General features: G+C 41.3%; 1 protein-coding gene across 9 annotated transcripts in view; it reads right to left on the reverse strand.

The window, feature by feature from the left end:
* Window positions 1-4,425: 4,425 nt before the first annotated feature.
* The window catches only part of LOC147012587 (SUN domain-containing ossification factor-like), a 68,172-nt gene continuing 54,298 nt past the window's right edge, over window positions 4,426-18,299 (reverse strand). For all 9 annotated transcript variants that reach the window (XM_085853585.1, XM_085853587.1, XM_085853584.1 and 6 more), the window contains 7 exons: window positions 15,065-15,736; window positions 11,483-11,941; window positions 11,211-11,295; window positions 9,778-9,882; window positions 9,518-9,648; window positions 6,050-6,123; window positions 4,426-5,101 (listed from right to left, as the gene is read on the reverse strand). In XM_085853585.1, the coding sequence (XP_085709711.1) occupies window positions 4,821-5,101; window positions 6,050-6,123; window positions 9,518-9,648; window positions 9,778-9,882; window positions 11,211-11,295; window positions 11,483-11,941; window positions 15,065-15,736 (1,807 nt within the window). In that variant the 3' untranslated portion in view covers window positions 4,426-4,820. The remainder of the gene's footprint in view (window positions 5,102-6,049; window positions 6,124-9,517; window positions 9,649-9,777; window positions 9,883-11,210; window positions 11,296-11,482; window positions 11,942-15,064; window positions 15,737-18,299) is intronic.

Consider the following 18,299-nt stretch of genomic DNA (forward strand, 5'->3'; position numbering starts at 1 on the left):
GTGCGGAATTCATGCTCTTAGAAGATAACCCGATCCGTACATGTTTGAGGAAAAGATCAATCCTTGAAGATGCTGTGTAGCTTCATCCGTAAGAGAGTTATCATCACTGACAACACTTGCACCAGCACCCGTGATGATAACGAATCTCGATTCCAATAAGCTTTTTCTTTGATTTTTTTTTTAGGGGGCTATTTTCCTCGTCAATATTTTCTACATCTGGTTGGACCTCTGTGTCTCGGCGTCGCTCAGCTTGAGAGAGAGAGTACACGTTTGTTGAACAGTGTGGCGTAACATGAACTGTGCATGTAGAGCTCCTTCGGACCCTTCTCCCAAACAACAGAACTATCTACCTGCCCAAAAGTAACAAGTCGTTGCCATTTCTTCACCTTTTCTCGCAATGAGCTCCATTTCTCGTCTGTCGCATTGTCCGCACTATCATTTCTATCGCATGATCGACGACAGTGCAAACGGGCAGTTTATCTCATTGCACACGTTGGCCATTTTGATGGTCAGCGGTAGAGGTAATGACTTGTTATTGTATGATGAAGGAGGCCTGAGGCTTGCTTGGCAATCTTGTGGGTTGAGGACTTGGTGTTGTTGTGGAATTTGTTGTTAACCGACTCGGTGTAAATCCTACGACTCAATTTGTTATAAACAATTAATTCACTGTCCACAACGGAAAGTACTTTTGATCAGAGAACATTTGAGGCCCGGCGAGGAGGAGTGATGTAAGCGACATTTTTAATGATATGATGATGATCGGCTCGGATGATAGGGGAAGGGTTAAAATAGTGCTATATGGCATTAACTCCAAAATGGCCGATGTGGCCCTTAGATCACTCCTCCTCGCGGAGCCTCATTTATTCTTTCATGGTACCACGGAGTCCAAAACACTGAGATGGTATACATTCTCAATGATTTGCACTAAACTAAGATTACATTTCCTGACATTTATATGCTTTTGTTGGAGTGGAGGGGGCTAATAAGCATTAGGCTAAAGAACTCCAACTGCAATACGTGTCCACTAGGTGAAAAGCGAATGACATAATCATGGAAAAAGTTGCAGTGTTATCAACCAGGTCACCTTGTTCCATAGCAAGACATTCCTTTTTATCAACATTTATGTCAAAAGACTCTTGGGTAAAGGGAAACTTAACTGACAGCCAATTCGATTTATAGCATAAATATTAAATTTATAAAGCACCAGCAACAATTATAATTGAGAGTACATTAATATAATTATTTTACTTCCACAGTGTGAAATGTGATTCCAGATACATAATATATCTATTCACTGGCGATCTCAGGCACTACACCTGAAAACGAAAAAAAAAAAGGGAATTTGATTAATGTTATTTATAATGTACCCAAGATAATTAAATTCCAAGTTATTTTCACTTGGTGGAGTCATTTTCATGGAATCAGTGACCATTATGTTCCTACCCTTTTTCGTTGTGATTTTTTTTCAGATCTCGGAAGGTGGTTATTTTGCATAAGGGGTCAAGGTGACCTCAAAAGTGAAAAAAATACCTGCCCTATCCATTTGCACATGCTGCATTTAATGGGTGAAGAAACCTCATTTGGTTCCTAAGTTACACTATTTTTTTTGTTTTTCAACATGGAGGACATGCCTGGTGTTGGCTTTATGGTTGGGGTGGCAGGCTTGTGATTCTAGAATCCTGAGTTTAAATTCCACTCATCTATTGAATTAATACCAGGTTGAGTTGACTCAGCCTGTCATCCTTCTGAGGTTGGGAAAATGAGTACCAGCTTGCCTAGATGATTGAACCATTCGAGTATCCTGTGTCGGAGTAGTGACCCATCCAGAATTGTGCCCAATAGCCCAGGAGACTGTGCAGAGAGAGCATTGGTGCTGCCAAAGCAGAGTATGGTCCCGATGGATGAACAGGGCTGACGGCAGCCACCTTGGTTTTGAAGGTGAAGATGATGCTCAAACCAAAAATTGACCATCCCATCAGATCTCACACCTCAACATCAGTACAAAATGACACCTCATTCATGATTCTTATGAACTCAACTCAAAAGTTAACACCGGCCTCATGCCCAAAATGACCACCAGTGCCAATTTTTGAATTCACGCTCTTGTGGAGTTAGCTCAAATATTTCAGAAGTACATTGGAGCTAAATATTTTCTAAATAGTCCAAGGTATGTAGAACAATTATAAAAAGGTAGAAAACAATGATGACGGATTCCATTAAAATGACAAATGACTCAACCAAGTGAGAGTCTTGAAAGATCTTTCTCAAGTTTTGCAAATGGTGTGCTTGGTAGGGAGCGCCGCAACTGGAATAGCCGACCATTTCATTTGAATCATAATTTAGAATGCAAGTTCAAATCGTGTCTGGATCGATTCCTGATCATGTACTGATAAATTAATTCCTTAAGAACGAAATATCTGGCGCAAAGTGCAATTAATAATGCCACCAATTGGCACCAATTAGGCTTTTAATCATAATTTAGAGCACAAAAATGAAACAAGAGGGTCAAATGTGGCTGATGGTGCATCTGGAACTGGGATCTTCTGGTTCAGAACAAATACATGTGATCCGTTCACAACCACCACGGAAAGCACCTTGTATAACATCAGCATCAGTCCAGGGAAAGCTCTGTACAAGACTGATGGATTGCGGACCAAGCCCCCGTTTTGTTTAGTTTTGAGACCCATGTGGCATTTCTGTGACATGTCGTGTAAAAATATTGCAGAACTAGAGAGGGTTCAGAGAGGTGCCATAGAGAGGGTTCAGAGATGTGCCATAGAGAGGGTTCAGAGAGGTGCCATAGAGAGGGTTCAGCGCAGGGCTACTAAATTGATTCCAGGCCCAGCTCGACTCAGCTATGAGGAGCGGCTGATGGTGACAGCACTTTATAAACTAGAAACGAGGTGGTTACGAGGTGATATGATAGAGATCTTTAAGATAATGAAGGGTATAGACAAAATAAGTTCAGAAGAATTATTCAGCACATTATACACAGTGATAGGACCAGGGACCATCGCCTGAGAGCAAAGAAGAGGAGGGTAAAGACGGGAGAAAGGTAGGGGACTTTTACTCAGAGAGGAGTTAATGCATGGAATGGTCTCCCTGGAAAGGAAGTGGCAGCAGAAACAGGAGATAAGTTTAAATTGGCATTAGATAGGTACCTAGAAGTTATGGGGATAGAGGGGTGTGGGGATGTTGACTGGACTTTTAGGTAGTTTGAACATTGATGGGTGATTGTGTGCATGTTGTGTACAAAGTGTTGTTGGTGGGGGGTCTCATCAAGCGGTGTTGCCTGGTTGATGATGTGTTTTTTTTTTTTACCGAAGACCATCTTCACCCATGCCGCCTCCCCTGGGAAAAAAAAAAAAAATACATGGCCTGCACCTGCGTCTAATTTCCTTGTGTGTAACTAATATCGGAAACTCGTCAAACATAAAATATGGAGTGAGGGATGGATCAGGGTAAAAATAAGAGCTGGATTTGGAATACGTAGACATTTTAGGTCACGTAGTAGTGACATGATGTTCACAGTAGTGCAACTCCCTGTTGTCTATGAGCCTTAGTTTCTGAGATATTTACCATTTGCTGTATGATGATCCCACTTCCTGGTGTATCAAAATTAGCCCTATTTGATAAGGTGCAACTCCTAAATGTCTATAATAATTCTTTTTTTTTTTTTTTAGATATTGCCCACTTTCTCTATTATGACATCACTGGCGGCTATATTGTGTTTAGAATCAGCTTCTTTAATCAAACGTCCCCATACGTATTCAGTCATACTGTATATTTGAAGTTTTGCATTGATCAGTTAAGCATTTTCAGAGAAGATGAATTTTAAAGTTTTTCCTTTGATCCAATGTGGCTGTCACACCATGTGACTGACGTCATTGTTAAACTTTATTTCCGTTTGGTAGTTGAGCACAAATTTAAAGTTTCGAATTGATCGGTTAAGCGGCTTGAGAGAAGATTGTTAAAGGATTTCCTGTGGTTCAAAATGACGGCCAAACTAGACGGAAATTGAAGTACTTTTGGGACCTTTAACCCCTATGATGACCTACTTATAGGTGGAGGGGGAGGATTCCATGAATAAACTTGAGTTCCACCACACCAACGTTCATTTTCACCAAGTTTTATCACAATCCCTTCAGCAGTTTCAGAGAAGAAGTTGCGAGTGTTGACAGACGGATGGACGATGTAGCATCCCATAAACTCACCTCTGAACTACGTTCCAAGTGAGCTGAAAGTGATGTATAAACATTTTATGTCATTACCGAGTTGTTCGTACGCTTTAGTCATCACAGTTCCCCTTGTTAAAAACTACGCCGCAGATCAAGGCTTCATTAACCTGACTTACACCACTAACCATATTGGTAAAAATGTGGCAGCAATGATGTTGATGGCCAAACTCTCTATATTGACAGCTCATATTGTAAGAAGTGTTTTATTCAGCAGGTCATTAAACATTATAGTCCTTATAAGCCTCTCACACATCCTTTCGTATCATCATCATGCCTCCCTAGTTCATCAGCACGAAACAGAATGTCAGAGCACATCCGCGAGTATTCCCAAACTTTCATAAACACTCAGCCTAAAAATGTGAATAAATTATAAAACCACCACTAGCAATTTATTTTTTAAATCCACTCTTCTCCACTCATCAAATGAAAACTACACTTGCCTGGCTTTACTAAACATCAGCGAAGATCACCAGAAACATCAGCAGACATTCCCAAACGTTCTTTTGTCTTCTTAAATTTCGATCACAGTCTTTCAGGTTTTCCTCGAATCCATCAGGTTTTCCAAACTTCACTCTCTATTCCCTAATGATTGAGGGATTCCAAACTTCTGGTCAAACCACTCGCCCTTCCGTGATTCAAAGTGCCTGGGTTACAAGCGAACCAACAACGTGGTAGACCACACAGCAATGGGAACCGGGACTCCGAGGGTGAAGATGATGCGGAGGATGAGGAAGAAGCAGAAGAAGTGAGAGGCTCGTGACGTTGATGGAACCTTTGACAGGTGACCGGGCGTGATCCCTCCGAGTAAAGGTGGGACAGCGTCTCTGATCTCCTGCCGTGTTCCTCTGATAGTGGACAACCGACTGGTGGGGAAATGCAAAACAAAGGAAATTATATACAGCAATTGGTTTTTTTCAAGAGCTCGAGACTCACTCCCATTAGTTTTAATTTAAGGTACAAATAAATATACATTGAATTTAAATAAATAAATAAACCTCCCACCCTAATAATAATAATAATAATAATAATCAGCTCAATTTCCAGCTTTTCAACTGAAGATAATTGCCTTACTGAACATACTTTTTTCTTAAAAATAATAGTGTGTGAACACAGCGATTGCTCGTCAGTGGCTTCCATTACCGATCATGGGATTACATTGGGTAATGATTTGTTGTCGCACAGACCTTGGTCGTTAACCTTTTCATCTCCTGTGTTTTTCCCCCTTTGCTCACACCTCCCTAAAACGTTCCCTTCCCCAAACTCTCTTCTCCACCTACCCGATGAATGGTCCTGGTGAAGATGATATCAATTCACATGAGTGGTCCACAAAGCGTGTCCATTCTTCTTAGCAAAGATCTACTATATTTTGAAGCACCATTTATTCGAGAAGTATGGGCGAAGTGATGGTATGGGATTTTATAGGATTTGGGGAGGAGTGGGGCCATAGAACAAGAGCAATCCTGTGATCAAAGGAATAAATGGGAAAACCACCACTGCAACACCACCACCACCAACGACCCTGTGACGTTTGGGCTTGAAGTGCCGCTTGTGGGAATTACACGACGACTAGCACGGTGTCGATGGTGAACATGCTGCGAGAAGTTTACTCTTGATTTGGCCAAACGGAATTAAAAGAGGTGTTGGAAGGAAACTTCGATGCAAATCCCATACTATGCCAAAGGCAGAATTTTCAGACTTAATTATGGCTCCAAAGTTTGCTGATGTGTGAAGTGGTGAGAAAGGCGAGAGGAAACATGAAAGACAAAGGGACAGACGCCGTTATTTTACTTATGGAGACGCAGAACACTTACGGTAATTTTCATGGTTGGCAGAGGAAGTGGGCAGGGGCAGTGACTCAGGCAATGCGAGCTCCACATCTTGTGATCTGCCAACAACAAAGAACTTGATTACCATCTGACTATCATTTGTATTCTGGTAGTCGTGAGTCAATGTGTCTAAATTACCTTCCCTTGTATTACCTTGTACATACAATTACCTTCCCTCTGCTCACATCATTCCCCTCGCTTTTCCGACAGCAAGCAACACCCTACCTGATCCTCGAGAGGGTTAATTGGGAGCTTTTATGTGAAATTGATTTGTTGAGGTCATGGTGTAAAGTGTAAAACATACTATTCCTGACTATTTACCCAAAATTACAATTTCACTCATTGGGCGGCGATGTATTTTTCAACTTGTTTTGTTTCTTTTTTGTTTTGTTTTTTTTTATACAAGTTCATGTAACATGTTGCCAATGGCTTGTAAAACATCCGGAATTGGTAATTATATGAAAAAAAAGATAAAGAAAAACAAAACATCGTTCGATATCTGCAGCAACACGGTCTCCGAGAGGGGAAAGCCCGGTGCCAAAAGCGAAGAGTGAATAGCCAGGGAGAGAGAGAGAGAGAGACAGAGACAGAGACAGAGACAGAGACAGAGACAGAGACAGAGACAGAGAGAGAGAGAGAGAGAGAGAGAGAGAGAGAGAGAGAGAGAGAGAGAGAGAGAGAGAGAGAGAGAGAGAGAGAGAGAGAGAGACACGGGACAATCGGAGACATCCTGTTCGAGGAATGAAATGGCGATTGAGAATATTGATGAACCAAATCAGTTTTGGAGGGAGGAATTGAATCTGAAGGGGGTCGGTTGTGGGTGGCGGGGGCAGCCGGATGCTTGGCTATTAGCCCTTCTATTCTTTTTACCCTTCCCTTTTTGTAAAGAGCTTTGAGATTTTGATTAATTTGATTAGAATGAAGAGTGGGACAAGAACCAAGCAGTGTCGTCACTGCTACAGATTTTGTTTTAATTCAGTAATCTCTTGGTCTGTTTTTTTTTTTGGGGGGGGGGGGGTCGGGGGGTGTTCTCCTCCTGCGAATTCAGTTTTATGTCCAAAATTTTTTTGATTTTATTTCACCTCATTTTGATTGAGCGTCTCATTTAGCAATGGCATTGTTAATGGGAAGCCACTAGTGCATGCTAATAACCGCTACTATCGAGGTATTTGGTTTCTCTATATTTTTAATACAATTACCAAGTTTGTACACCTGCAGTCATTACGTTTTTTTTAAAATTTCTTTATTCTTGGACTTCATATGTTCATGAAAGATGTGATAATTTAAGTAAATTAAAGGCTGATGTGGTTCAGTCACAAGGTGATTCATCTACGTGTCAAAGAACGGTTTAAATTCAAACTAAACGCAACATCGAGCAACCTTTAACAAATCAGCAAAAAAGCTGTTTTATAAAATAATGTTGCGTCAACGAACGCCATGCCGAGGGTCTTTGACCCCCACAAATCACCGGAACTATGTTTAAACTTACACGATTACTGCACTCAGAATCTACTATTACGATCCCCCAAGAATCACTGAAATGAACCTGAGACTGGTGGTAGCTCACGCGTGGGACGGCAGGAGGGCAGGAGGGCGGGAAAACATTTCTTAGAAAATAAATGGTTTATCGTCAAGGAAATATGGCGGATAAGGAAGGACATGAAGATCAGTAAATAACAGAACAGATCTGGAGGCCAACAGACACAGATGGGGATGGAAAAGGAAGTACGCAAACTTATATACAAGGAAAACAGGGCAGTGCATCGTTAAAATATTCCGCCCCTTTCCAGCGCTCCACAGCCTACTTTACCACCATCGCCTACAGTCTTCTAGCCAAACGGCCCAAGTCGTCTCCATTATAATGCGCGATGCACTTTCCGATGCCTTTATGCTCACAAGTGCTCCACCTGACTTCACCTGTAAAGGAGGTTTTACACGATACAACCCTACTCCATTGTTTACAGTCACTGCTCCATCAGTGCACATTTTACGTACAGCTTACCTCTGACAGATCCCTAAAACAGGCGTAAATGTACTCTACTCAAGCACATGGACCAAGCAAAAAAAAAAAAAAATCTTACCACATTCTCGCTACAGATCCCCTACCCATTCAAAGTAACAATAACTTACAACTTTTAAAAATCAGTTTCTCAACAGGCTTAGGATAGGAAAACTAAAAGTGAATGATTGTCACATTTGGTCATATTGTTACATTTGGTTCGCAAATTTGTTTGCAACTGCGGAGTCCATTCTTACCTCTACCACCAAAGGTGGATGGATGTTATGTTTTTACCTCCGTCTGTAAACAGGATATCTCAAAGAGTTGTGGACTGATTCAGATGAAACTTGGTGGACAGGTTGAGTGTGACAAGGACAAACTGATTAGAATTTGGTGAAGATCCGAACCCGCATCCGAGAATTTTTCAAACGATTCTTCACCATTGAGAGATCGGGCCAAAAAATGATACATAGCACAATATCTCAAAAAGTTGTGGATGGATTCTGACGAAACTCGGTGGACAGGTTGAATGCATGACAAGGACAAACAAATTCAATCTCAGTGAAGATCGGATCTGGATCCGGATATGATAATTATTTTCAGTGGTTTTTCACCATTGAGTGATGAGGCTAAAAATAATATACAACACGATATCTCAAAAAGTTATGGATGGATTTTGATGAAATTTGGTGGATGAGTTGGGCAGGTGACAAGAACAAGCAAATTTGATTGCGTTTCAGGTCTGGATCCAGATCCAGCCTTTCAATGGGATATAAAACACAAATTGTTCAGCCTGGCGGAGGTACAGTATGCGCTCTACCGAGTGCCGTTCTAGTTCTGAATGTTTTGGAAATAGCTGAAGGATATAACCGATAATGTTGATGCCACATATGATGTCCATGGTATTCAGATAAAGATGTGGGCTGACGGGATGGCCAAGAGGTATGCAAACTTGCCTCTATGCTGTCTCACCAGGGTTCAAATCTTGACCCATCTACAAACTGTCATCCCGGTGTTTCACAGGTTGGGAGATTCATCAGTTTGTGTGCCGTCCTTCGGATGGACGTTAAATGGGAATCCCGTCTGCCAGCATTCATTGGTGGATGTCAGAGATCCTACAGTGTCCTTGAGCAATTGGCACCACAATGACCAAATTACAAATTGCTGCCCGAAGTGGCACATCGGTGGCACAACCGTTCCCTGCACCAATGCACTGCTACCCCGTAGCCTTATGAGACAAAGAAGTAAAAGAAGATCATAAAAGTGTACTGACATCTTCTACAGACCTTGGCCTGCAAATGATCGACACAGATTGCTCGATGAGTATTTCTACACACATGAAAACATGCAGGACAATAAAATGAGTCGATTTTTTTTTCTCCGAACATTTCTTTTGACTGGTCCTCACGTGACAATCTAGTCAATCTTAAGATATGTGCGTTGGTGTGTTTTACACTGCCGTGCTATTTGATCCGATGAGCCTTCTTGGTGTAAATGCGAATCCTCGACGAGCCCACAATCTTGGGATAGCGACCAGGCCCAGCACCAGTAGAGTGAACACAAGAAGCAGACGAGTGATAATAGCCTGTTCAAACAGTGCATCGGCAACATTAGTATTATTAGCAATAGAACATTCTGCCACAGTTCAGTTTTTGTCATCCATCCATGATAAAAAATATATTAAAAAAAAAAATCTCCTGGGAAGTCAGCTTACCTCGGCCTTGGCAAGCTGGAAAGAATTTTCCAAACCTCTCAGATGAGAAACAAGCTCAGCAACATCACTCTTCAGCCTTGCAAGAGCTTTGTTCTGCCTGACATCCTGTGAAGAATACATGAGCTTTTTCAAGCAGTTAATATTACCGAAATCATTGATTATTAACAAAATATAGTACTTTCCCATGATAAAACCAGAGTTGGTGTCAAAGCCACCCAATGCTCGCCTGTTTTTTACCTTTATCGTTTTTAAAAGACTCGTCTAATAAATAATATTTTCTATAAAGCATTGCAGTGAAGTCTGATCCAAGTAATTTTAAAGTAACATATGTATTTGTATATTGTAATCAGTAACAAGAGCGCAAGTGAGCACAATATACGCCCGAAAAAGAAGGTATATACTGAATTGTGATACTACATGGAAAACAGCATCCTGGTTGCCATGGCAACCACTTTAGATGACGATCGTCTGTCGCGACACACAGTCTCCACAGTCTGTACCTATGTACCAAATATGAAACGTGAAAGTTGAAAACTTTTGGAGTTAGAGTGCGGACAGTAACGGACGGAGGGACGGACAGACAGACAGAGACAGACAGCCAGACGGACGGACGACCGGTATCACATAATACGCCCCGATATATATATATATATATATATATATATATATATATATATATATATATATATATATATATATATATATATATATATATATATATATATATATATATATATATATATATATATATATATTGGGCGTATAAAAAAAATAGTGTGGTGGATAAAAACATTAGAAAGGAAAAAATAACTTGCACCAAAAACTTTAACATTTTCACGCTCATGCTCACACTCACTCCGGGGGTATCGCTATAGCTCTCTGTTCTTCGAACAGGGGAGCTGAAAACAAACAAAAAATTCATGATGGATGTAACTGAACAGATATGCAGATTATATATGCACTAAATATTGTTCATTATTTGGAGGGGAGACACCTCGGTCTTCATGTTTATCCACCTTTATTCACATCCCAGGTGAAAACAAATGATAATATTAATGGAAGGCAGTATTCACTCCTGGATGATCATTCATGCGATCTTAATAGATCGTACAAGTTACAACACTAACTTTTGAGCTTTTCTTGTACGCTAAGGTCGAGGCTTAGCTGTGTCTAACTGCGTTGTGAAATGGCCATAAAGATTTGAATGTGATCCCATCTGCATTTGTCGGTGGTTCTTTGTGCCCATGCACATATATATATATATATATATATATATATATATATATATATATATATATATATATATATATATATATATATATTTGAACGAATAAACTATTAAACAACAACGTCACTCACGATCAATGAAAAGTTAGTTGTGCACGGTGAGCCAGGAGTGAAAAAGGCAAATGTTTCTTGGGGTTAGCACTGACCTGGTCGAGTGTTCTCTGAGAATTGTTTCCAAGTTTGCTCACCATGTCACCAAATTTTTTCTGCACCTCTTCAATCTGCTGGAACCTAATACACACACGTGTTAACTGGATATTTTGCATTACTTAATGCAAGAGCATGTTTACATTGTAGTTAGTGCGTTATGGTACAAATCAAATCTCATGCAAAAAGCTTAAAATGGAATAGCAATATCAGGTGTGTGTGTGTGTGTGTGTGTGTGTGTGTGTGTGTGTGTGTGTGTGTCAACCACAACCTTTTGCTGAGCTCCTCCAGGTATCGACTACTGAGAGACACATTCTGCTCCAGACTTCTGAGTCTATTCTCAAGGCGAACGAGCACAGACTCTTTTGGTGGGAGCCCCACCTGATATGGCAATGAACCAAATGAACCCTTGACGCTGCTTTCAGTCCACCCAGATGAGCCGATGGACGGTGCACTGCTCTTTTGAGAACTTGGGACCACAGACCTATCAAAAGGATCAAGGCTTTTGGTTATTAAACCACCATCCAAAAAATCCGTCGTCTTCACTCCGGGCTTGGCAGATTGCTGGTCATTGCCAGGAGCAATAGTTTCACCAATAACAGTCTCGCTCTCGTAATACGTATCCAAGATGTTATCTTCCATAGAAACCGCAATGGTGCTGTCGGATCCCCAGGACACCGTATCCTCTGGAGTGGAAGATTCTTCATCAGATTGGTCTGTAAGAGAAGACCTGCGAAGGAAAAACAAATAAAGTGATACATATAAATTACATAAAGGGTTTTGCAAATGTGTTTACTTGGAGTATTTCTAAAATACAGCAGAACGGACAAACTTTATAGTTCATGAGCCAATTATATTGAAGGTGTTATTGCTAAGCGAATGTGGCTGGAATTGGAATAGTTCATACATGAGAGTCAGTACCAAGCACAATAAAGCATCCATGTGTAATAAAACTAACAACAGGAATCATACAAAGATGAAAAGCAATATCTATATAATAATATGCTTGTTCGTCCATCTGTCTGTGTGTAACGTTCGCCTGACTTGAAGCACAAATCATACGGTCACCATGTTGGTATGCCTGGTGTTGGCGTAATGGTTCGGTTGGCGGGCTTGGGATCCTGAGTTCAAATCCTACTCAGCTGTTGAATTAACACCAGGTGGGGTTAACTTGACCCGTCATCCTTCTGAGGTTGGCAAAATGAGTACCAGCATGTCGTGTGTCGGAGTGGCGACTCGTCCAGGATTGTTCCCAATAGCCAAGGAGACTGCTTAGGCAGCACCAACGCTCCGCACAGAGTATGGTCCCGATGGATGGATGGACCATGTTGGTGCTTACTGATATGCGAAGTCAGCAACATCTTCGGAGCTGTCATATTCACAATCAACATGCCCTCCCTACAAGTTTACCCTTCGTTGTAAAATGGCCAAAGTGACGGTTGAAAGGATTTTGGGTCGATAAGCGCCACGGGCCTTGTGAAGATTGGCGTCAGCGATCAAGGCCGTGGTCTGTTGTCTACACACCGCCCAAATAACTACGTGGCACTCTCCCAAGAAAGACTTCAACCCATGTCACTACAAAAGGTCTTTGTGCGAGATCATTATTTACTCTTAACGATATGCATAAATGCATCAGGAAGAAGATAATCGGTTTTGGGTCATTTATTGGGACAACTAACCTGTTTTGCGGTCACATTTTCCGCATATCTCGTGGGATTGCGAGTTGGACAGGCGACCGTGATTGGCCATTAGATGTATCGGAGCAGTTTGTGTGAAGCAATGTGATAGCATGAGGGGAGGAGGAAGTGTTACATGTTCCGCCATTTCGATGTGGGAATGCCCATTTGCTTTTATGAGTGGGAGGAATAATCCGATCACTTTGACTCCATTTTATAAAATGCCTCCTGCCAGATCGGAGAAGAGCATCATGCATGATGAGAGTGCTGACAACAGGAATCGAGTTGTGCTCTTGTGGAAGCCACATTTGGTCACGGAAGCAAAGGCAAAATTTAGCTTTGGGATTCTGTCTGAAAATCAACGAAGGGTCCATTCATATGCTGCAGTTGGAATTGAATCACGCAATGTTTTGCCAAAGATGTATGGCCAGTACACACTGCAAAGCACCAATCAGACGATCAATAGTTGGGTCGAGAATCAAACCCAGGCTAGATAACTGAAAGGTAGGCGTGCTACCTCCGTACCATACTGTCAGACGCAACAGTGGCGATCTGTCCAGGATAAATTATAGCCTTGAAGAGTTGGTGACACCATGACCACCGCAATGCTCTATCAATAGTATTGGCTAAGTCACCACCGCAGAGGACCAATGAAGAGGTCACGGTCCAAGCCTTTGTTTATTATTTTTATACAGAGTCGAGGCTCATGGAGGAGCGAGAACAGAACTGATCAGGATGCAAGGGAACAAAACAAACAGCAAAAGGAGAGGGGGGAACCACACAACAGCAGGGTTGAGGGACAAGAGAGAGAGAGAGAGAGAGAGAGAGAGAGAGAGAGAGAGAGAGAGAGAGAGAGAGAGACAGAGAGAGACAGAGAGAGAGAGACAGAGAGAGAGAGACAGAGAGAGAGACAGAGAGAGAGAGAGAGAGAGAGAGAGAGAGAGAGAGAGAGAGAGAGAGAGAGAGAGAGAGAGAGAGAGAGAGGGTGGAGAGAGAGAGAGGGTGGAGAGAGAGAGAGAAGTTGGAGAGAGAGAGAGGTTGGAGAGAGAGAGGTTGGAGAGAGAGAGAGAGAGAGAGAGAGAGACGGTGGAGAGAGAGAGAGGGTGGAGAGAGAGAGAGGGTGGAGAGAGAGAGAGGGTGGAGAGAGAGAGAAGTTGGAGAGAGAGAGAGGTTGGAGAGAGAGAGAGAGAGAGAGAGAGAGAGAGAGAGAGAGAGAGAGAGAGAGAGAGAGAGAGAGAGAGAGAGAGAGAGAGGTTGGAGAGAGAGAGAGAGAGAGAGAGAGAGAGAGAGAGAGAGAGAGAGAGAGAGAGAGAGAGACAGAGAGAGAGACAGAGAGAGAGAGAGAGAGAGAGAGAGAGAGAGAGAGAGAGAGAGAGAGAGAGAGAGAGAGAGAGAGAGAGAGACAGAGAGAGAGAGAGAGAGAGAGAGAGAGAGAGAGAGAGAGAGAGAGAGAGAGAGAGAGAGAGAGAGAGAGAGAGAGAGAGAGAGAGAGAGAGAGAGAGAGAGAGAGAGAGAGAGAGGGAGAGGGAGAGAGAGAGAGAGAGAGAGAGAGAGAGAGAGAGAGAGAGAGAGAGAGAGAGAGAGAGAGAGAGAGAGAGAGAGAGAGAGAGAGAGAGAGAGAGAGAGAGACTTCAAAGATAAGGTAGGTGAGGAAGAATGAGGACTAGGGGAGGACACAGGGGCCTTTTGTTCATTATAGCGAGGAGTTTGTTACAGTGAAGAGGACTGGTCTGTATTTTTTCATTCATCAGTTCATTGATCTCTCTCAGCTTAGCTGCCAAGTAGCTATCACTTTGCTGTGGCACAGCTGTGCCGCCGATGCTGTGCCTCTCTACCAGTACACTGGGACTCATTTTGCCGACCTACGAAGGATGACAGGCTGAGTCAACCCCACCAGGTGTTAATTCAGCCACCAACGGGGCTCAAACTCAGGACGTTAAGATCCCAAGCCAGCCACCCTAACAACTAAGGCAGCACCAGGCTTAAGGAAGAGATTGTGAAGACTCGAGTGATCTCTTAAATCAAAGCATCTGATGATGCAAAATGTATTTTCCCTTTTTCAGGGTCAATGTGCATAGTCCTTTTAAAAAGGGCATAAAACAGATCAAATGGGTTCTGTGGCACAACAGAGGGGGGGAAAAAAACCAAAAAAACCCAGGAACTTGATCCCACCGTACATGTGGTCGAGCAGCCATGAGTGTCGAGGTGCTCCTTGTGAGGGTAGAAGTTCATGCTCCCAACTCTCGGTTCTCGTCGAGATTTTATCTCCGTTACGAGCCTCAGTTTTAGTTGCGACTGTGGTCCCAAAATTCTTGGTACTGACGGAGTTCTCTGATCGTTTGATCAATAAACTCGCTGATCGGGTTGGAAACAGACTCAATGATGGAGAAACAGACGTCTCATCTTGGGATTCAGATTGAAATGTCTTTCCAACATGGTTGCTGGGACGACTCTTCAAGGTGGATGGATTCAGTAGACTGGGGCTCGGTATATCAGGTGGTTGCATTGGCAAGACATCCTGCACAATTTCATGAGGCCTTCCTTCTTTGGGCGAAGTGCTGCCGCACGTCTTCAGCGCAAGACTCCGGAAGGAAGCAGAGGTGGAAGGGAGTACACAACACTTCTTCCGATGTTGATCTGACAACTGATATCGTCCTTCTCCCCTGGTTGTCTCTAATTCGTGTTCAGCAGCACCGGTAGTCCCTTGTTTATGTTTTCCCTGGAGTTTCCAATCAGCATTCACTTCCTTTTCTTCTGTTAATTTCTGTTCCAAGCCTTCACCCTGTCCATCAGTTCGCCGTTCTTCTCCGTCTTTTTCTTCTTCTTTATTTATTTCCTTGCTTCTCGACCTGGGGAAAATATAAAGAATACAATGCGAGTGAGGATTACAAAAAAATAAAAATAAACAACAACATAAAGAAACACTCTGCTGTTTGTGAACAGCTCTCCAGGACAGAATGGACTGCACTTTGACATGTTTGCAAGGTTGAACCATTTTTATGATGAGACATTATATTCGGCTACTTTGAATTTGCAACCGAGTGTAAAAATTGCATAGTATATATTTAATACTATGGGGAAGGGAGGGGGCGGGAGTACCCAGTGCATCTGAGGTTAACGTTTAACGTCCATCCAAGGGATAGTGCATACAATGATGCCCACCCTGCTAGTGAAACACTAGGATGACAGTTTATAGCTGGGTCGAGATTCAAACCCAGGCTAGACAGCTTTGAGGCAAATGTGTACACCTCCAGGCTATGCCACCAGCCCTCGGCCCCAGTGGTTTACACGACTGTAATAGTATCTCTGTATGAAAACCTGATAGCATCAAAAACTACTTGGCTCTACAAAAATTACTAAAAAAAACCCCCAAAAAACAAAACTACATGCATGCTCTGTATTTTATACACTTCTAATCCACCGGACGTATGTGTCTGTTTTGCAAGACATATATGTTTCAATGCATACAACATGGAAATAGGGGGTGGGGGAAGTAAACATCCAGCACAGTGCCAGGCAGCCATAGGTAACGCTAATAGAGTCATTCCATCAGAAATCACCAAATTTAAGAAAATGTTCCTAGTTGACCCTCTCAGATTTACTTTAAACTTTCATAAAATAGTTCCCAGGTATCAAAATGAATCTGCATAAAATTTTAGATCCATACATGCGGTCAACTTCGAGATATTGAGGGTTGAAAATGTGGTTGTGGCCCTATTTTTATGGTCATTGCGAGCATCACAAAATGAACGGCTACTTTTAAACTGCCACAACTTTTAAATATTAATGCAAGAGCCTTGAAATTTTCAGACATTATTTTTCTATAACTGCTCTGTAAGAAACAAACATAAAACTGAGTGTACCTCTATTAAATTTTATGACCTGATCAGTTGAAATCCAGAAAAAAAATGTTGGTTTTGTATGAAGACCCGAATTTGAGACCCCATATATTTTTATTGACCCATCCCAGAAGCTTGAATTTTTTTTCTGGTAATAACTGTATGGTAGTAGTATTCAAATACATGTTTACTTTTCTTAATCAGTCATATATAATACAGTCATGATCCCTCAAAAATTGAAAATTTTCATTATTCCCCCAAATTCAGGTGAGGATTGCAAATATATGACAAGGTATACCACTTCAAATTGTTCACCATTGGAAAGAGCATATTCAAGTTTACAAAAGTGTCAAATATCAAAGTGGTATATTTTTAAAAAATATATTTTCTATTTTTTTTTAAACTGTTGTGAACACAGTCATGAATACATGAAGTGTGTGCATGTAATCATGTAAGGGCACCATGGTAATCATGAATGATTAGTTCTATGATTCAAATTAATAATACAAAAATATATCACATACTGCAATAACAATGTAATAAAACATTTCACGTGAATGATTTGAATCGGTCTTTGATCTGCTTTTCCAAGTCAGGTGCGAGCTTGGACTGCCTCCCAGTTAACGTTAGGGGAGCATCAATAACTTTCATCACATGGACCAAAGGAACCCAACAAATGTCCTCCCTTGAATGTAACTATATACACTGCTGACATCAGCAGATCAGCCACTATTCCTGAGTTCTATTTTTAGCCCCAGCCAGATGAGTTAAACACTAGCTATTTACAAATGAGAAACAAAGAATTACAAATTCAAATTTCAAAGTATTGTGTTCATGGTATCCTAATAGCAGATGATATGTATGTACATTGTGTATACATGTACTACACATATGTACTCCATGTAAAAGGACTGTTCATTAAATAGCACACACAACGTGCACAGCACTGGCAGAACATCATTTATTCAAATATTTTTAAAATATTGATAGAAACATTATACCACTTTGATATTTGACACTTTTGTAAACTTGAATATGCTCTTTCCAATGGTGAACAATTTGAAGTGGTATACCTTGTCATATATTTGCAATCCTCACCTGAATTTGGGGGAATAATGAAAATTTTCAATTTTTGAGGGATCATGACTGTATTATATATGACTGATTAAGAAAAGTAAACATGTATTTGAATACTACTGCCATACAGTTATTACCGGAAAAAAATTCAAGCTTCTGGGATGGGTCAATAAAAATATATGGGGTCTCAAAGTTGGGTCTTAATACAAAACCAACATTTTTTTCTGGATTTCAACTGATCAGGTCATAAAATTTAATAGAGGTATACTCGGTTTTATGTTTGTTTCTTGCAGAGCAGTTATAGAAGAATAATGTCTGAAAATTTCAAGGCTCTAGCATTAATATTTAAAATGTAGTGGCAGTTTAAAAGTAGCCCTTCATTTTGTGATGCTCGCAACGACCATAAAAATAGGGCCACAACCACATTTTCAACCCTCAATATCTCGAAGTTGACCGCATCTATGGACCTAAAATTTTACACAGATTCATTTTGATA

Source organism: Eptatretus burgeri, chromosome 14, assembly GCF_056783735.1.
Source record: "Eptatretus burgeri isolate ZD-2024b chromosome 14, Ebu_testis_v1, whole genome shotgun sequence".
In the NCBI taxonomy this organism is placed as follows: Eukaryota; Metazoa; Chordata; class Myxini; order Myxiniformes; family Myxinidae; genus Eptatretus; species Eptatretus burgeri.